The 18,995-nt window shown below is 35.3% G+C and overlaps 1 protein-coding gene across 2 annotated transcripts in view; it reads left to right on the forward strand.

Moving 5' to 3' along the window:
* The window catches only part of LOC149556560 (B3 domain-containing protein Os06g0194400-like), a 48,217-nt gene extending 29,450 nt beyond the window's left edge, over positions 1–18,767 (forward strand). Inside the window, exons 3-8 of one of the 2 annotated variants that reach the window (XM_089830908.1) lie at positions 9,765–9,830; positions 10,502–10,600; positions 10,856–10,884; positions 10,962–11,130; positions 11,210–11,416; positions 18,309–18,767. In XM_089830908.1, the coding sequence (XP_089687034.1) occupies positions 9,765–9,830; positions 10,502–10,600; positions 10,856–10,884; positions 10,962–11,130; positions 11,210–11,416; positions 18,309–18,671 (933 nt within the window). In that variant the 3' untranslated portion in view covers positions 18,672–18,767. The remainder of the gene's footprint in view (positions 1–9,764; positions 9,831–10,501; positions 10,601–10,855; positions 10,885–10,961; positions 11,131–11,209; positions 11,417–18,308) is intronic. The other variant, XM_089830909.1, reaches the window with a different exon arrangement.
* The last annotated feature ends 228 nt before the right edge of the window (positions 18,768–18,995 follow it).

Here is an 18,995-nt window from a genome sequence, read left to right on the forward strand (position 1 = left end):
GGGATTTTTAAACATGCAATTGACACCAAAAGGTGCAATTTTCACCTTATGCATATTTTAAAACATGTTATGAACACTAAAAGGTGTGTTTCGCACTAAAAGTTCATGTTCTTGCCCTCAAGAAACCCGATTTTGGAAGAACACATGCAAAGAGCCTCCAAGAACCCGATTTTGAAGATTGTGGGAGATTTACTTCATGGTTTTTCATGAAATCTTCTCTACTAGGTCGTTTTTGCTTAGCAATGGGTTTTCAAGCATTGAAATTCAATTTATCTTGCTAAAAAATGTTTTTTCAAATTCCTTCCAAGGGCATGATTTTGGAAAAATCTTCAAAAAACACCTTTTTTGGCTCATGTTTTTGCCCCAAGAGGAATCGATTTTGCATTTGTGGTGTTTACATTGCATCTTGGTACACGTGTTCAACTTTGGAGGCTAAAATGTTTTATTTCCATGCCTTGAAGAATCACGTTTTTGACCAAAAACATCCCATGAGCATAGTTTGCCAAAAACGTTGGAATTTAGAGCAATGATAGGGCACATTTTTGGCATCTACCATTAAAAATGCCTTATTTGCTGCCTTCTCCATTTTGAATTTGCAAGGTTTGAAAGAGTCCAAGTGTTTTTGAAGAAATTTTCAACTTTGGAGGATCTTTTTTCATCATTTTTGGCATCTAATATTCATGTAAGTGGACTTATTCTTTCTTGCTATTTAATTTGTGCTTATCTTGCTGATTTTATGCACATTATTGCTTGATGATTGCCACTTGTTGAAATTGATAATATGGAAAGTGCATTTTTCCTTTAAAAATGATGAAATTGTTCATTTTCATGTTTTTGGTTTTTCCCCAAACTCCAAATTCGAATTTCCATGTTGAAGTACTTTGCTTGTTGACATGTTTGAGTCATTTGCCAAATGTACGTTTTTCTTTTGAAGTTTTTGTGTTTTGTGTGCTTGCTTTTCAATTTTCTCCATTTTGGAGAAGTTATAAATTCTTTCAAAAGAACTTGTTCTTGTTTCATTTCATGCGAAATCATCACATTCCATTTCCATCTTCCAGTCACAACATTTTGAATCTCATCAGACAAATGCGATTACATGTCTTCCATCTCATTCACCATCCGCACATGCATGTAATCTCATTTTCCGCTTCCATTCTCACTCATCTCACTTTCTGTATTCACTCGCACAATAGGATTACACAAAAAGCTTTACGTGTAATTGCATCTCAAAACCTCATTTTTCATTTTCATGTACTTTGACTTCACCTTTTCACCAAAGATGACTATAAAGTTCATTGTCCCTCTTCCATTTTCCATTTCCATCTCTCCATATGCACTCATGCCTTCATGAGCAAATACATGTTTTTCCATTTTTCCCATCTTTCCATGCTTTTCATCTCATCCGTTATCCACACTTGCATGTACAACTCAACCTCCATCCGCATTCGCATTTCATCTCATCTTTTATTCCTTGTTACATGTTGCACTTACATGTAGTCATTTTTCATGCAATAATGTCTTGAAAACCCTAAGTCACGTTTGAAAATCAGCAATCTTTATTCACACGCATTCCCATTCGTTTCACCTTCACACATTCATTTCCATCTTCCATTTTGTACCTTCTTAACACTTCATTCCCATTCCATTTCCGTTCACATTAAATCTCTATTCGATGCATACGTATATGATTTCTTTTTGAGATCATTTCATCGGATCTACAATGTCTTTATTTCGTTTTCGAACCTTTGTTGCTGATCGAGTATCAGTTTGTATGGCAATTCCCTCTGATGATGTGTTTATGTTTTGAGATTTTTGTATTGCAGCGCAAGTGCAAGAGATGCCCTCACCATCAAAATCCAAATCCAAAGGCAAGATGAAATATCAATTTGACAAAGAGTTGGCTCATGCAACTCCATCATCAGTTGCATGTGATCTTGATCCATTGCATGTGTTCTTATTCCATCATCATTGCACAAACTTGTGCACCGTCCATACATGAGGCACCCTTTCTAGATGAAGTAGATGATGATGAGGATTCATTCTCCACTGTTTTCACACCTTCTATTCCAGTCTTGAAAGTCAATACAATGGCTCTTCCTATTTCTTGTGCTGCTTCTCTCATCTTGGCAAATGAACAATACGAGCATTTGGGAAATGTGTTTGAGGATTTTCCAACTCTTACAAGTAGTCAAGTTTCCCAACTTGATGCATTTTTGACGGGTTTTGAGCTTTTCCTGAGGGAAGTTTCTCATCATGTTCCTATGCATTCAGCTGTGTAGACTGAATCTTGCTCAGTCATGACGAAAATACAATTTGGATCAATGCCAATGGTCTCTACTATACCTACTTCTCGGGATGAAAGTTTCAGTTTGCCTGCATGGTTGAGCAGAATAACAACAATGAGAAGAGAAGTGGTTGTGCCTCCAGATAATCTCCCTGTCAAGAAAACCAAATCCAAATCTTTGAAAGCTAGATTGTTTCAAGGATTTTGTTTGATTTGTATAAAACCAAATTTGTAGAAGTTGCCGTGCCCTTGGTGGACAAACTTGTTGACGAACTTGTTTTGATTACAAGTTCACTAAGGTTGAAATTGGGAAACAATCACGTCTCAGTTGTTTACAAGATGCTCAAGATGCATTAGCTAATGTATCAAAAAACAATCATGAGCTATGGGAGAAGAAAAATCAACTCAAACAGGAGGTTTCTCGCCTGAACAAGGTCATTTGGCAACAATATTATCAAATTGCTGTTGTTATGTCTTAGACATTCAAGGAAAGGAAGCTGATTGAAGCCGCCAAGTCTTGGATAGGAGAAATCATCTCTGAAGGAGTTCGAGCCATTACAGAGACATTTGCAGTTCTTGGGCATGTCAAAGAGATCAATGAAATGGAGCAAAACATGATCTCTTCTTTGACTTAAGAAGCAGATGATTTGAAGGAAATCCTCAATGATTGGGATGAAATTGCAAAATTTGATCTAGATGCCTTGGTCTCATGTGACATGCTTCCGTAATGTGAAATGTTCTTCAAATTTCAAGGCCTTATTGGTTTCAAAGAGGAAACATTAAGGAAGCTGATTTCAAAGTCGCACTCGGAGTCATGATTTCAAACTCTGAGTGTTAACAAATTCAAATTGGTCAGGTTTAGTTGATGATAAGACATCCACTTCTAGATATGTGTTTAGTCTGGGATTTGGTGCAGTCACCTAGACTAGTAAGAAGCAACATACAATATCACTCTCCTCCATTGGAACAAAATATCGAGGAGATGTTAAAGCATCTTTTGAGACAGTTTGGCTTCATCAGATGCTTGCGGATATGCATTTATTTTAAGTAGGCCCAACTCCCTTGCTTTCGGATAGTCAAGAGTTCTCAAACATGCCAAGAACTCGATCTTCCATGAAATAACCAAACATATGGACGTTCATTGTTGTTACATTTGGGAGTTGGTTAAAGACAAGATTGTTTACTTGTAGTATGTTCCAACAACAGATTAGATTGCAGATATTTTCACCAAGCCTCTTGGTTTAGAGAAGTTTGTTCTATTCATGGGATGACATGATGTTGTAGATAGATTGACCATTAAGGGAGGGCGTTAGAATATTATTATTACATTAATGGTCAATTATGTATTATATTTAATTATTTGTAGATAAGATCACCCTTAGGATCTTCCTAAGTTTCTTATTAGAAAGTTCCTATTTTGTACATTTCTAAACTCTTTATAATGATCTATTCGATCATTTGTTAATACATCAAATATTTTTTTACCAATAACTTTGCATAATAGTATTAGTGTAGACATAGTTTAAAAAAATTGCGATATATCGCAGGATATTGTGATCAAAACTGCCAAGCAATATACTGACCAAATCAATCGCCGACCATATTTTGAAAAAATCGCACTGCATTTGGGATGAAAAAATCACGATTTTTGGCTAAAAAACCTGTTGATTAAGTTAACTTGAAAAACAATAAAGTTTTCTAAAAAATGTTTAGAGTTTTTTCATTTTTTTGTAGGCTGCGACGGCTAACAAAAGGGTTGCGATGGTTGCTAAGGAAAGGTGCGATTATTGAGGACTGTTAAGGCACACAAATTCAGACTACTGAGAAAACGTAGAAGCACATATTTAGACATTGGAACTCTTTTGACGATATGCCTCAAAGATGCCATCACATGGAGTGCTAATTGTAGGATACACACATAATGGTTTTGCTCTTCAACAGGTTATAGAAAACATTTTTGGAAATTTAATATAAATTTGTCTAAGTATGCCAAATTTCATCCCCAATGAATGACTTGGAAAGTCAATGCATAGTAATCAAATCTCCTCATATACACATCTCTATTATGTTCCTGTATACACACATCAACATCACTATATATATTTTTATAGAGCTATAAGTTGTAAATTTATATAAGTTATGAATTGATGATCATGAGTTTATAGATAAGTTTAAAAAATACAAATTTTAATTTATTTGAACTAGTTTTGTAAATTTACAATACTGTATAATACAGATTTATAATATTGTATATTAATAAATTCATTATAGAGAGTTATAAATTAGTATAAATTGATATCTGTATGTCTCATAAATTATAATCTTGTTAATTTTTTCTTAATGCTAATATGCATATGCATTGAAAATTAACAACATTTATAAGTTTATAGTGTTTATAAATTATAAATTCATTATAGAGAACAAATATATTTATTTATAGTCTTCATAATCATTTATTAATATATATCTATAAAAATTATATATTTTCAAATGTTCGATAAAAGTGCCGATTTATTGCCTGTTTTTTTCTCGAGTTTTTGGCGATTTTGAATTTTTCAAATTTTTAGAGCTAGCCGAGAGATTGCTGAAACCAAGTTTTTCAACTATGGGTGTAGCATTTGATTTTATAATTAAATTCTTAGTGCAAGATCTATTGAAGTTTCTTAGGTATTGTTGGGTGAATCTTTTGTGACTGATAGTTTGGATAAAATTCAGTCACAAAATAGGTAGACTGGCCACAACATGTGAGACAGAGTCTTTCTTACCTTAAAGGGAAGGCCCCCCCTTCTCACCGTTCCTTGGATCAAGTCAATGTAAGGAAGAAATTGAAAGATTTTGAAAGGGTATTACCAATATTCTTTCTTTCTAACTTTTAGAAAAGAATCCATTGCGGAGCGAGTAATGGGCAAGATGAAACCTCTAACTGCACTTCTATCTAAAGCTGTAAACAGTGATACCAATAAACCAATACTAACTCGAAGGCTAGTTGAAGGTGTACTAGTTTGTCTCTAAGTTCGGTCTTAATCTGTGCTATAAGAATAACCATTACTATTGGGGCACAAAGACTTCTAGAAGTAAAGAATTCTAACTATTGTCATGAATTAAGAAGGCGACACAAGCTTCAACCAAAGCTCCTAGTCTATGTGGTTATCGCTCCCAGTCAAAGCTTCAGCTCCAATTGCTTCTTAATTCTTTATGCTCAATTGCTAAAGACACAAAAACACATGAATCAAAGATAACAAATGCAAATCATAGTCAAAGCTTCCAAATTGCACTATCACAATTGAACTCAAACAAAGTTCAGCTACAATTGTTTCTTTGTATTCACCTTTCTTTCAAAATAGTACTACACAATCAAAGTTATGCTTGCATGATTGCTCCAGAGCTCTCTTGCATACAATAAAAGATGATTTTTACAATGAGGGGGCACTCTTTTATACAAACAAATGAGTTGAGAAAAAAGGGGAGTAAAAAGCGGGAGCAACTCAACCAACTTTGACCCGATCAAACTAGGTGAGGGTAATTATTGGATTACATGTCATAAGGATATGCAATCGAATTTCATGTAATTACATGATTTCATGCAATTCATTCTCTCCCTTGTAAACATAAAATCACTTGAAGAAAATGTTGAGGCTGTTGATTCAAAATGAATTAATCTTGTAGACTATTAGCAAAAGCCTTGTACTTCGCGATGATTGTGGGATTGGGGATTTTTGTATACTACACCATTGCATTCCCTTCGATGAGTTTCTAATTTTCATTTGAAAACTTTGATGTGATCAAGTTTTTTCTCGTTCAAGTTGTCGTGAATTCTCGGTCTTTTGAGGCATCACAATTGATGTAAGATTCAATTCATGACAACAAAAGGATGATAACAAGCCGTTTCTTTATAAGAAATTTCTCCGTATTCTTGGCAACATATTTTGAATCTCTTACAAGTGGCCATGAGTTGTGATATTCATTAGTAAATTTTCTATGGGGTGCTTTGTAATTGACTACACTTGTTTCTTTTCTTTGTCTTATTCTTTCGCACGACTCTAAGATAACTAGTGGAACATATTTTATTGGTTTTGTGTGCAAGAATTTGGTTTTTGATATGTTATGTTTCTATGTTAAGCATATGGGTATTATTAGCGTTAACTTTGCTAATATATTCAGAGTTGTTGTCCTATGAACATGAGCGGGAATGAGGTCGTGTCCTTGCCTCTTGCTACAGATGGCAGTACCACTTTTTTGTCTAGCCTTCCAAATGCGGAATGAAGTCATTGTTGAAGATCTTCACTCGGAATTCCAATATTTTGGTGCAGACATTGTTAGGCTCTTAATAGGTTATAAGCATCATTAATATAAAGGTTGCTTCTCTTACTGAAAACGAAATTGCATGACAAAGATTTTTACCCAATGGTCCTCTTGCACTTCTCTGTATGGGTCCCTCCAGGAGCAATTGGCAAATTGTTAGAGGGATGTCATTTCCATTGTCCTTAATGTACTCACACAGCTATGCATCAAATCATGTTGTTTTGGTGGGCGATGCATCTCATACAGTGCATTCCTTAGTCAGGCATGGAGTTTCTTAGGATTTGGAGATGCATTATCAGTGAAGGCATTTTTGATAGACTTTTTAAGCCGCTTTATATTGGAGCCTATCATTCATAGTTGTTCAGTTTTATTCTGGTTATGATCATGTGAAATAGAGTTGTCCATACATGCAGATCTTGCTGAGAAAAATATAAGTGAATTTGCATGAATTATAGAGTTAGAAATAATGTTTTCTTTTCAGTATTCATCTCTTTCTATTGGTTTACTAATCTCTCTTCATTGCAGGATGCAATAAGAGAATTAGTGAGATGAAGATGTTGCTTACTGAATTGATTAGTTTCCATATGAGATTTTAGCTTCAGAGGGAGGCTTCATAATGAAGAGGGAGTGCCTATGGAATCCCATTCATTCTCATATATGCTTGTGATGCTTGTAGTATTTGTAAAATTTGCTACTTAGATGGAACTAAGTCTTATATTGTTATGCATATTTTTATTCTTGTGTGAATAAATGAGATTGTAAGATCAACTATGATAACTCTTTCACTATGTGATAGTGAACATCATGTTGAGCGATTCTGTGATGGGAGTTGGATGTATTGTTGAGAGATTCCAGGACAGTTCACGTTGAGAGAGTCCGTGATCAAAGGCTTAGCAACGAGTTTTACAAATTTGTCATGTTGAGTGATTCCATGATTATGAGTAATTGTTACAGGAGTATCATGTTGAGTGATTCGATGATTATTAACAATAAGTATATTGTTCTCTTAGTGTCATGTTGAGAGATTCCATGACAACATCATGATCAAAACTGTTTGTGTTTCTTGCAGGGCTTTCATGCTGAGTGATTCCATGAAATTTTATAGGATCTATGTGATGTGATTTTATCATTTTTGTTACAGTCTTGTGTAATTGTTATAGTCTTGTGTAATTGTTCAGCTCAGAGGGAGTGTTGAAGATTGTAGCTGCGATAGAGATCTTTATCTCTGGAAAAATGGATGTTATCATTGTTATTGTCAGCTTCAGCTGAAAACGACACTTATGTTTATATTATAATCTTATATGTAATGACATGTGTCATTCGACATGAGTTAAGGCATGGGAATTCAAGGAGTTGAAACTATAATTATAATAAAGAGTCACGTTTGGGGAAATTAGAGAGACCTTTGGTTGGAATGTGAAAAGTCTCTCCTTAAGTTATATATATCACCTTAAGCAATAGGTATTGTACACTTTAACTTTTATGATCAATGAAATGATATTTTTGTTGTGTGGCTGAGTTTTTCCCTTCATTCTAGAAAGGTTTTCCTAGGATATTTCTGGTGTTCACTGTTTCCCTTTTGTCTCTTTCTTATTGCTGTTTATCATCATTGATTTCTGGGCTCTATCTTTAACATAGGAAACCTATCTTTATGCATTTTAGCTAGCGTTTGAGGCTAGAAGGTCATTTATTTATGTTTTGGAGTATTAAAAGCCCATCATTACTGATTGGGGATGTTTGAAGGAAAGTGTTATAAATTCATAATAGTTGCTGACTAATTCTTGTTTCAGCCTTTAGAATTCTGCATGTTGATGCTATTTTGTACTAAATTTTATTCAAATAATAAAATAAGAAACCACTTTTCTACTCATTTATGGACTCAGTAGATATTTTTTTGTCGTTAAAGTTTTGGAAAAAAAAGGTGTTTCTAAAGAAATTTAAGCAATTTAAGCTGTTGAGTTTTTCGCCTAGTAGCAAATTTTGGGTTTGCCAAGTTTTTGCAAAGTCTGGAATTGCCAACTATGATGGAATGTATTAACTTCATGGAAAACATTGTCACAACTCTATACTTAATGGCATATTTCATGTGAAACCTGTGCCCTATCAATCAAAGGAGCCTAGCATAAATTCTAAACAAAGCCAAGTATTTTCTAATACTTTACAATCTAATTGTCCATTATTCTGTACGGTTTGTACGAATGATTCTTGCAATGTAGTATTAGATATGATGCTATAACATGTTTTATCTCCAAAACCTTAGAATCATTGCTTCTCAGTTTGAACCTGTGTCTGGTAACATAGCTATAAAATTCCTACCGCTGCTCCAGCAAATCATGGTCCTCTGATACAGTTACCTAATTTACTGATTGTGGTTCTGATGTTGATGCGGGTGTGGGAATCTGATGTGCGGATGCATGTTTTTAATTTGTTTTGGATGCATTTGGGTGCATATATATATATATATATATATAAAGAAAAAATATATATTTGAGATATATAATATAATTGATATATGAAAGAAATGCAAGAAATATACAAAAATAAACCATTCCATAGCATGACACTTCACCATTGATAGTTCAACTTCAAACTTCACAAACACAAAGTGACAAATATACAAATTGAAATAAAAGGGAGCAAAAATAGAATTAAAAGAATGAATTAAACACATGCAAAATAGTCACTTAAGTGATTTTGGGTGTCCATAAGGCCTTCATATGTGTTGGTGCTGTCTGGATGTGCTTGGATGTTTTCAGGGTGCTCCCATGAAGTGCATCCTGGGACTGTGGGTGCTCTATGGATGCTTTTTAGTGCATTCGGAGAGCACCCACAGTCCCAGGATGTGCTCCCTGGGCACACCCATGCAGAACCAGGGTGCATCCACACACCTGCACACACCAGCACCAGCATCCAGCAAAAACCAGATAGCACCGGTATCTAAGATATTTACATATACTTCAACATAATAAGGTATTAAAGCCCATTTTAGAAATTTACATTTAACGGTTTAGTTTCAGTATGCCCTGAGATGGCATAGTATTCCATATAATCTGCATGATTCTGAAGCTGTTGTCTTGGCATCAGCAATTAGGTGAGAATTTGCTGCAGGATGGGGTGGTATCTATGCTTTTTCTTTGCTAATATTGATTTTTACTTTTTTTTTGATGCCTTTGTGAAGGACCTTGGGCTTCATCAGCTTAAAGAAAACCTTGCGCAAACTCTTGCATCCGAAGCCAAGTCAAAGGTATGTTTTGGAGCTTGCAATTTGATCATCAGGTATGCTCTAGTTTATGTATTTTTTAAAGAAAGAATACTTTTTGCTTATGCTTGTTTGAATGTGTTTTTTAATGTTACATGGTTCTTTTGCATTGGTTGTAAGATCATTATTACTAGCTTCAAACTGGTTCTGATAAGTTCTGCTGGGTGCCATGTCTTGTCATTTATTGCGCTTGTTGAGTGTAGATGTAAATATTCAATATTGTTAATTGCTGTCTCATCTAGTCTGTCTACCTACTTTTTGTCATCTGTGGATGTTAATATAATTCCTTCATTTCTTTCTTTCAGGTCAATCCACTTTGCATGTGAAGCTTTTTGTTTAATGTTCTTGATGTCTATCATTGTTGAGCTTTACCTCATTTTGCTTCTTGGTAGTGATACATATTATTCATCTGTGTTTGTTTATGCCTTTATGGTCGACATCCATATCATCCTGTAAATAATAGAGCATGTAGTTTAATGTTTAGAGTAAAATTTATGATGGAAATCATGTCTAACCTGTCAACTCCTTTGCAAGCATCCATGACATTACTTACACATTTTCTATATCTAGCATGTGAAAGAGAAGCTTGCTTTTTGAATTTATCAGTTTATTTAGTATACACAGCTTGACTTTTACGTTTTGTCTGTCTCATTCAGAAAAGGGAGGTAAAGTCTCCAAAACCAAAACAAGAGTGGCCTGTGGAAAGGAGATGCTCAGCACGTGTTTCACGGCTTCCAGTTCCTATTTATCGTGAAGTAAGCTATGTACAACCAAAACAGGAACTGAATGTGTTACTTTTTTCTTCACTGGACTAAGAATTATTGACTATTTATCCATCAAAAAATATTAGTCAGGGTCATGTTTGTTGGATGCCTGTTTTCACAGTCTTTTTATCTGAACATTTCTCATGCTTCATCTACTCGTTGCTTATTGCAGCATTTTGACTTTACTCAACAGTTCCCAAGTTATGCTAAATTAGTATTGATAATCGATGCCTTGTTTTCTGGTAGGTAGACGAGGTTTCCAAATCTCGGAAAAGGTAATTTGCCATCTCTTTCAATAATTTGTAATCACTTCAACAAATTGAATTCCTACTACTAACACATTGCTGGGCAGTCGAACTTCACGTGACAGCAAAAGACTTCTGCATTATTCATACGCTTCTGATGAGGCAAGAATGCAGGCACAAGAAAGTGCTGAAACACATATGAAGGACTTGGGATCGGAGCATCCCTATTTTGTTAAGTCTTTGGTGCGGTCTCATGTTTCCAGTTGCTTTTGGTTGGTGAGTCAAAAGGCATACCAAATTTGTCATGCAAGTTCTGTAAGCAAAAATAACCTATATATGATTTGTGTATTTTCAGGGGCTTCCAAGGGGATTCTGTGTAAAATACCTACCCAAAAAGGATGCTTCAATGGTGCTGGAAGATGAGAAGGGTGATGAATTTGACACTGTATATCTTGCAACAAGAACAGGGCTTAGTGGTGGATGGAAACGGTTTGCACTTGACCATGATTTAGATGATGGTGATGCAATAGTTTTTGAGCTTGTTGAACCAACAAAATTCAAGGTTTGTATTTACTTCCTATATATATGATAAATGCACATCTTTTTAGACTTGATCTATTTTAAAACATGGGTTATACTGACATTTAGAGACCGTCAATAAATAAACAAAAAGACAGATTCTGAAATTGGTGCTCATCATCTTGAATTATGCCCAGCAACAGTAAGAGGACATGCAAAAATTGTACTACACAATGTGAAGTATACCTCACCAATTTTCTGTGGCACCTGTCCTCATAGTTATCAAAGTAAACCCGATGAATACAGAGAAAAAATAGCGATCATGTTCAATTCAGGGTTTGTTTATCTTTTTTCCAATTTAATCAAGACATGTCTATTAAGTATGAATAGTGCATGTTTGGATCATACAAACGAGTTCACATACATGACAGTTATTAGAAAATAAAATATAGTAAGGACTTTTACTTTAATATTTCATTTATATACACATGATTCTTAAGCACATTTTCCCCTTGTAGTGTGTTCGTTTTCTTTTTCCAAATTTGAAGCTTGAATATTAAACTCTTTTTGTATGCTATATTCTATGCTATAGTTGAAAGTTGTGTTATATAATGTTATCAATAATATCATTTGCTCTTTTTCCTCTATCATGGCTAGAAACAAAATGTAAAATTTAAACATGCTTTTGGACTTAAAATAAGATTTTTAAATAATATTTTGGCTGCTTAAGCAGTCCATGTATCAAGGAACTGCCTGGATCCCTTCCTTGGCACAGTTACGTGATTTAGAGTAGCATTGCGTGATTCAAGCCCTTGGATCCCAATAAAGGGGAGAAGGGGCCACAAGGTGGTCAAGACCAAGTCATCATGCAATATTTAAGGATTGCAGAACAAAGAGAATAAAGTAAAAGATTACAAGAAAAAATTGAAGAAAATCTCGTTAGACAATTCCCAAGTTGGAGCCCTTCTCGAGAGCGAAGTAAAAATTGAAATGTTAGCCAAAGTTGAACTTGACAGGAAAGAAAACCATCTGACAAGTCACATATTGTGCATGGAGGGAGAGGAAGGATATTGCTAGACACTTAGCATTTCCTTATCTCAACTTTTCTAACCAAGTAGACAACCCGTCCATATAGTCAACTTTAGATGAGAAGTATGAAGAAGGAAATCTTGTATTACAGACGTATTCCATTGCATCGAGACTCTATCCATCTTAGGAGAACCTAAAATTGAAGGATCGAAACTAATGGAAGGGCCCCAAATGAAGGGAGTACAAGAGCAAGTTAGATCCTTAAAGAACTTGATGTGTTGGTGGTATTGGAGGTGGATGTTAGAGGATGTGATTGTGACCAAGAGTGCACGAAAAACACCAAAGCATAGCGGTTAGAACAATCCACCTAGGTTCAACTTACAAGACAATGAGTGAGTTAGATAAATGGTGACAACTTTAGCAATTCCAAATGTGGATCGATAGAAATTGTCAAAGTTCATAGGGAATGGGTCAAAATATTTTACAAGGCATTACTAAACGTGCATGACTATTTGCATATCAAGCGGTTAGGGGGACAAGGACTATTGGCTGAGAGTGTTTCCAACGATACTACAACGTAAAACCATTGAATGGTTCACAAAGCAGGATGCTTCATCTACAACCTCTTGGGACACGTTAAGGATGGCATTCAAGGCCTAGTTTAAATTGCCACGACATGACAATGAGATAGTTGCTGAAATTTAAAATATTTTACAAGGGAAGAGTGAAAATATATGAGCTTAGAATTGTAGGCTCTAAGCGGGAAAATCAATTAGTCGATGGGTTGAAGAGGTGGTTTATTGAGGGGATGATTCTCTCATTGCACACAAGGATGAAAATGGTGCATCTATCCTCATACAAAAATGCCTACAATAGGGCAATGCACATGAGAGTGAAAACATGACAACGTCTCCATGGAAGAGGAAGACAAACAATGACAATGAGGGTAGTAGCAATGATGAATCAACGATAGTCTAGGCCTTAGGACTAGATATGATGAGAATGATGAAAGTATTGAAGGATGAGAAAACAACCAATCTACTGAGTGGAAAATTGAGGGGCACATGAAATGTAAGTGTCTTAGATAGATGTTTTGTGAGGTTTTCCAAGTGATAGGCCATTCAATAAAGGAGTGTCTATATACTTTGAATACTAGAAGTGCTTAAGTTCCCTTCACAAAGAGGAGCCTACTCCATCCAAACCACATAATGTATCGCTAGGTAGTTATGCAAATCAATGCCAAGGGTAAAATCAAATACAATGTGCCTGGTGTCTCATTATACAATATTGACAATGTTGTGAATGGGGACATTATGCAGGAGAGTGCTGACATGTCCTTTTGTAAATAAGAGATTGCACCTATCTTAGGTAGTGGTCCCATGAGAGAGGCTTAAGCTCTACTTTTGAGGAAGAGAGTGGTATCGTGAACAGAATTTCATTTTTCTCTGCGATTATTTAGAATCTTCTTCTCAAGAATAGGAGCCTCTACTTTTTAGCAAGCGGGTGAAAAAAGGGTGGGACTGGATATTGCCCCACCAACTTAGGAATGTTTTTTGCCACTTGTCAAAACATTTTAATTTTAAATTTTTGTTGGAAGATTATTTTAGAAGCAAATTGATTTTTTTACTTATTTTTTGTGCACAAAATCTGGAAGAAAAAAGCTATTATTTTCATGAAACCACCAACTTCCTTCAATTTTGGAGCTTAAATTTTTAAGCTGAAATAGACCACATAATTCATGAGACTGGTAGCTTTCAATTATTCCTAAAAGATAACAAGCGACTCGAACTCTTTTTTTTAGGAAGCCCCCTTCCACAGGACCTCAGCCTTATTGTTGTTTGCAACCTTGACTAATTCTAATTTCATGTTTGATCTTTATTTTTTATGTTGGTCCATCTATGAGGAGATGTCTATACAGACATTGGAAATTAAATCTTATGGAAAAGGAATTTAATTTAATTTTTATTAACTCTCTTGATAAGATTTCGGCTTCTAATAGCTGGATAGATGCTGGCCCTATATTATTTACAAATATAATGCAATATTTATAATCTACTATGCATCGCTGTACTTCAACGGTTTTCAACAATCTAGACAATAATTTTTTAGACGTTGTCTCTCCTTTAATATTTTGGTGTCTTCTTAACAAGTCATTCCATAGCTTCACGACTTCTGTGATGTTGTTATTACTATACATAGTTAATTCTTCATGCTGATATGTCAACTAGATCGCTTCTCTTTAGCTGATATGGAATCGTTCTTCCACTAGTGCATATAGTCAATTCTTTAGCAATGTTTGAGTCTCCTTTTGATAGTTATTGCTGCCATTAAGGTCTCAGTTTGAACAGAAAGGGTTAACAGCAAGGGGAGATAGCATCTATGCTATACTTCATGATTTTATTTGATCCTCAACCTTTATCATTAGGCCAACTTCCCCAATTCTTTATTTATCAATTTGCTGATGATTAACCTACACAGGAATACATACAGTGTACATTGACTTCCAATATCGCAATATTCCTCATTACAGAGATATGATCATTGCGTTCTATGACTGTTGATAACTCCAGGTTTGGGCTCCACCAATGATTACCTTTGTGGTCATGAATCATTGCTGGTATTCTTCCTCATTCTACATCAATTGTTTATTGTTTCCTTGTATCCTCCAGTAACTGTGTTGGTATTTAGTCCTTGGCAGATCCAGTGAACCTTATCATCATTAAGTACTATAAATCCTTTTAATCCTTCTGTGAAGCACCATGGCTCTGATATTTTCAACCAATATTTTCATGCCAATCACTCTTTTTATTAAAACATATTATTATGATCACATTATGAGAAGGTTATGAGAGGACAGCTTTATATACTGTTGTCCATAAGCATGCAGGCATAAAATTTTGGAAACTTTCTCAGGTTTGCAAGGGTAAAAGAACTTGAAGCATATAGATTCAATGAAGGAAATTTTGGCACTTAGATGTTGAATTCTTCACCTATCAAATTGTCCTGTATTTCCCTAGTAATCTCAGTCACGTTCTATTCCACATTTAGTAGTATGAGAATATATTACCAAAGCTATCTTTTTTAACAAATTAAAGCTCGTAGACTGCAAAATTTTATCACTCTTAGCTTGTGATCTAAACTTTTTGGCTAGAATTGTCTATTAAAGGCTTTAATTCAACTCAGAATTCCTTATTTCAGGGATTTGAATGTTATTAGTTATCTTTTGTGTCAGTCGGTTTTATGTTTTTGCTGCAGCTTTTATTGTATGATTCATTTCCTACGGTTCCCATGTAAGTCTAGTTACTATAGTTTTGTGTGGCATTAGTGTTTGTGCTTGCAATATATGTTATTTTATGTTTTCCAGTTCTAGTAGACCTTTGCCGAAATGATAAATCTACTAGGTCTAAGCTGTGAATAAATTTTCAAAACTGTCTGAAATAGATTTTCAGAAACAAAAGGCTGAATTTGAAAGTCTTACTAATCAGATTACCCAAACATGGGAGATATTAGATTTTCATAGACACTCTGAGCTGTGACATACACTTGATGCTTGGTAGGAACATTTCTATACACATCTGTCAAATGCAATGGTGTACTTCATTCCCTGTATTTTCTATTGACTAGATGATTCTACATTGATTAGTGAGCCTCATCAAACTTGTCATGATGTTTGTTATATACTAAGTGAAACAAATCACTCATTTATACTGTTACATAGTGGTGCATTGATAGCCAGTCTAGATGCCTTAGGGATGTTTCCTTGATAATGGGGGCTTTCTCAGAAAGGAAAATTACATTCTTGGCATCCTCAACTTCTCGAGTTCAATCATGATACCCTCAAAATGTTTCTGTCCTTTATGGACATATATGGATGTCTCCTTTTTTAATATTTTGGGGATATCTAGGCACCCCTCAGATGTTTGGGGGACATTGATCATAGAAAGATGGAAGGCAGTTTAATATAAATGCTGTTGAATGATTTCTTCCATTGTGATTGTACCGCTATTTCCCTCACAAATCGGTTGAAATCCAATGCACTCTTCTAGGAACAAGAACAATGAAGTCATGATATTACATATACCAAACCCAAGTATTTCTGTATTGAGGACTGGATTGCCGAAATCTTCACCAAACTTTTGGTAGAGGGAAAGTTCTAAAGTTCAGATCAATGCTCAGTTATGGGAAGTTTTCATTTAGGGATAAATGGCAGCGCTGATCTCTTTTCTTTATGCTGTTAAGCAGAGCTAAAAGGGAGATAGTGTTATTTGCCAATATGGTAATCTTCTCCCAGTATTATATGGACATATTTAACAGTTTACATGTGGCCTTAAAGGTTAAAAGGCTTTGTTACGATTACTATATTTTTAGGTCATCCTCGGTTTGTGTTTATCACTAGGATACCCCTTTATCATCATGTAAAATTAAATGTGTCATCTTATCAGTCATATCATAGTTCTATTGCACATTTTGTACTCTTTGAACTTATTCTGCCACTTCTAGCTTTTGAAACTGGTATTGGGACTGCTGTATGTCTACAATGGTCATCCCCCTTTGAACTATTCATGCTGCCTCAGAAAGAAGGTAGTTCTTGGTTTTCTGACAGAGGGACCACCTCAGGTGTATTCATTTTCACAGGAATTATTGAGATGCAGATGCCATTGCCATTCATTCAGGGAAAGCACTGTGAAGAACTCTATATGGCCTCACAGCTTTACAAAAACTATGGAAATAAAGGCATTTCTGACAATTTTCATGTGGACAATATAGTTGTGGCCACCAACAATAGCCTTTTTCTATCTTGAATCCTCACCTCCAGGGAAGCTTCTCTTTCTTTGAATCTGCGTACTTCTGTCTGACTAAATAGATGCACAGGTTCAGAGAGGTTTAAATTGGTGCACAGTGAATGCTCTGGTCACCTTTTCTAGCAACACTTTGTGGAGATTTTTGCCAAATGCTTTGTTTTGGATGCCTAATCCATGAAACATCCAAGGATTCCTTATGAGAAAGAGCAAAATATTTGTTAAGAAGCAAATTTGGCTTATCATATTGCTACTAGGATTCAACTGTGTAGTTTTTTTGAGTCAAAACTATTGACCCATATTTCATGAGCAGTGGTTCATAGAACCCATCTCATGAAAATGAAGCGAACACTCAACACACATTGGATCTAGGTGATGCTCACAGAGATGGAGCACACTTCCTTCTCGGGAGGTCACCCATCCCAATACTACTCCAACGTGAGCGCGCTAACTATAGAGTTTCCTCCATGGTTAAACTCACTCTGTTTGTAACTCCATTTGCAAAACCTTTCCCAAGTGTTGTGCGCCTTATGAACTATTCATTAGAAAGCCCCTTAAGCTCATCAATTGATAAGTAGGAGATATTTTCCACAGCATCAAATTATGATATGGCTACCAAGATTCGACTGCATAGTTTTTTGAGTCAAACTCATTGACCCATATTTTATGAGTAGTGGTTCACATAACCCATCTCTTGTGAGAATGAATGGAGCACTCAACACGCATTGGATCTAGGTGATGCTCACAGAGGTGAAGCATCAGGACTTCCGAGGAGGTCACCCATCCCAGTGCTACTCCAGCTTAAACGCTCTTAACTACGGAGTTTCCTCCATGGTTAAACCCACTCTGCTTGCAACCCCATATATTGCTAAAGAATGACTTTCTGTTTCCCATTTTAATTTTTTTGTTTATAATTTTACATGCTTTACATCTGTAAATTGTTAGTCATTGTTGAATGTAAGAGCTTTGTGGTCCAAGGCAGAAGAACAATCTTATAATCAATTTATGTAGCTCTTAGAACAAGAGATTTGGTGAATAGTCTGAAAGAGTGTAATGAAATGTTACGTTATGTTTAATCTATTTCTGATAACATGCTGTTGACTACAGGTGCATATTACCAAAGCAAAAGACTTTGAGTCAGGTACTGCATCAAAGAAGGCTCCAAGTATGAATGGTGATTTGCCCGAGAAATCTGGTGCTGCTAGAAAATTGGTGGTGAAGAAGACTTCAAATGTGAAATCGGTAGAAGAAACTTCTTTAAGAGAACAAAAAGTGACCAAGAGGTGTAATAGTGAACAAGATTTAACATTGGGCAAGGTTATTAGTTCAATGCTAAATCCAAAGAAGGGAAATGCTAGCAAGAAGGTGTCTGCAAGTCAAACAAAAGCTAGAACCATAACCGTGTCTCAAGCTACAAATTCTGTATATAATGATCGATCTACAAGAGTGAAGCGAGGCAGGGAAAAATAGAGATTCTTCTTAATGATTCTAAGAAATCTATTTCATGATATAACTAGAAGTGTGGGAATAGAGTATTTACTCAATTGTGGAAATTACTTTCAGAAAGCATGTCTTTTTTTATCAGGTGAAGTTCATAATACATATTTATACCATAGCTAAAACCTTTAAAGTTGAGAAGCAAAGCCTCTAACTGCTAATTTAGGTTATCAGATCCCACAGTAGGACCATTTCAGTCTAAGAAATAGAAAACACGACATAATGAATTACCAGAATTAAAGATCTATTATCAGCCCCTGAGGAGGTTGTCTTCGATTTCATTCATCGAACATTCAA

The sequence above is a fragment of the Cupressus sempervirens genome, chromosome 5 (genome assembly GCF_028749045.1).
Source record: "Cupressus sempervirens isolate cs-2001-9-10 chromosome 5, ASM2874904v1, whole genome shotgun sequence".
Taxonomy (NCBI): Eukaryota; Viridiplantae; Streptophyta; class Pinopsida; order Cupressales; family Cupressaceae; genus Cupressus; species Cupressus sempervirens.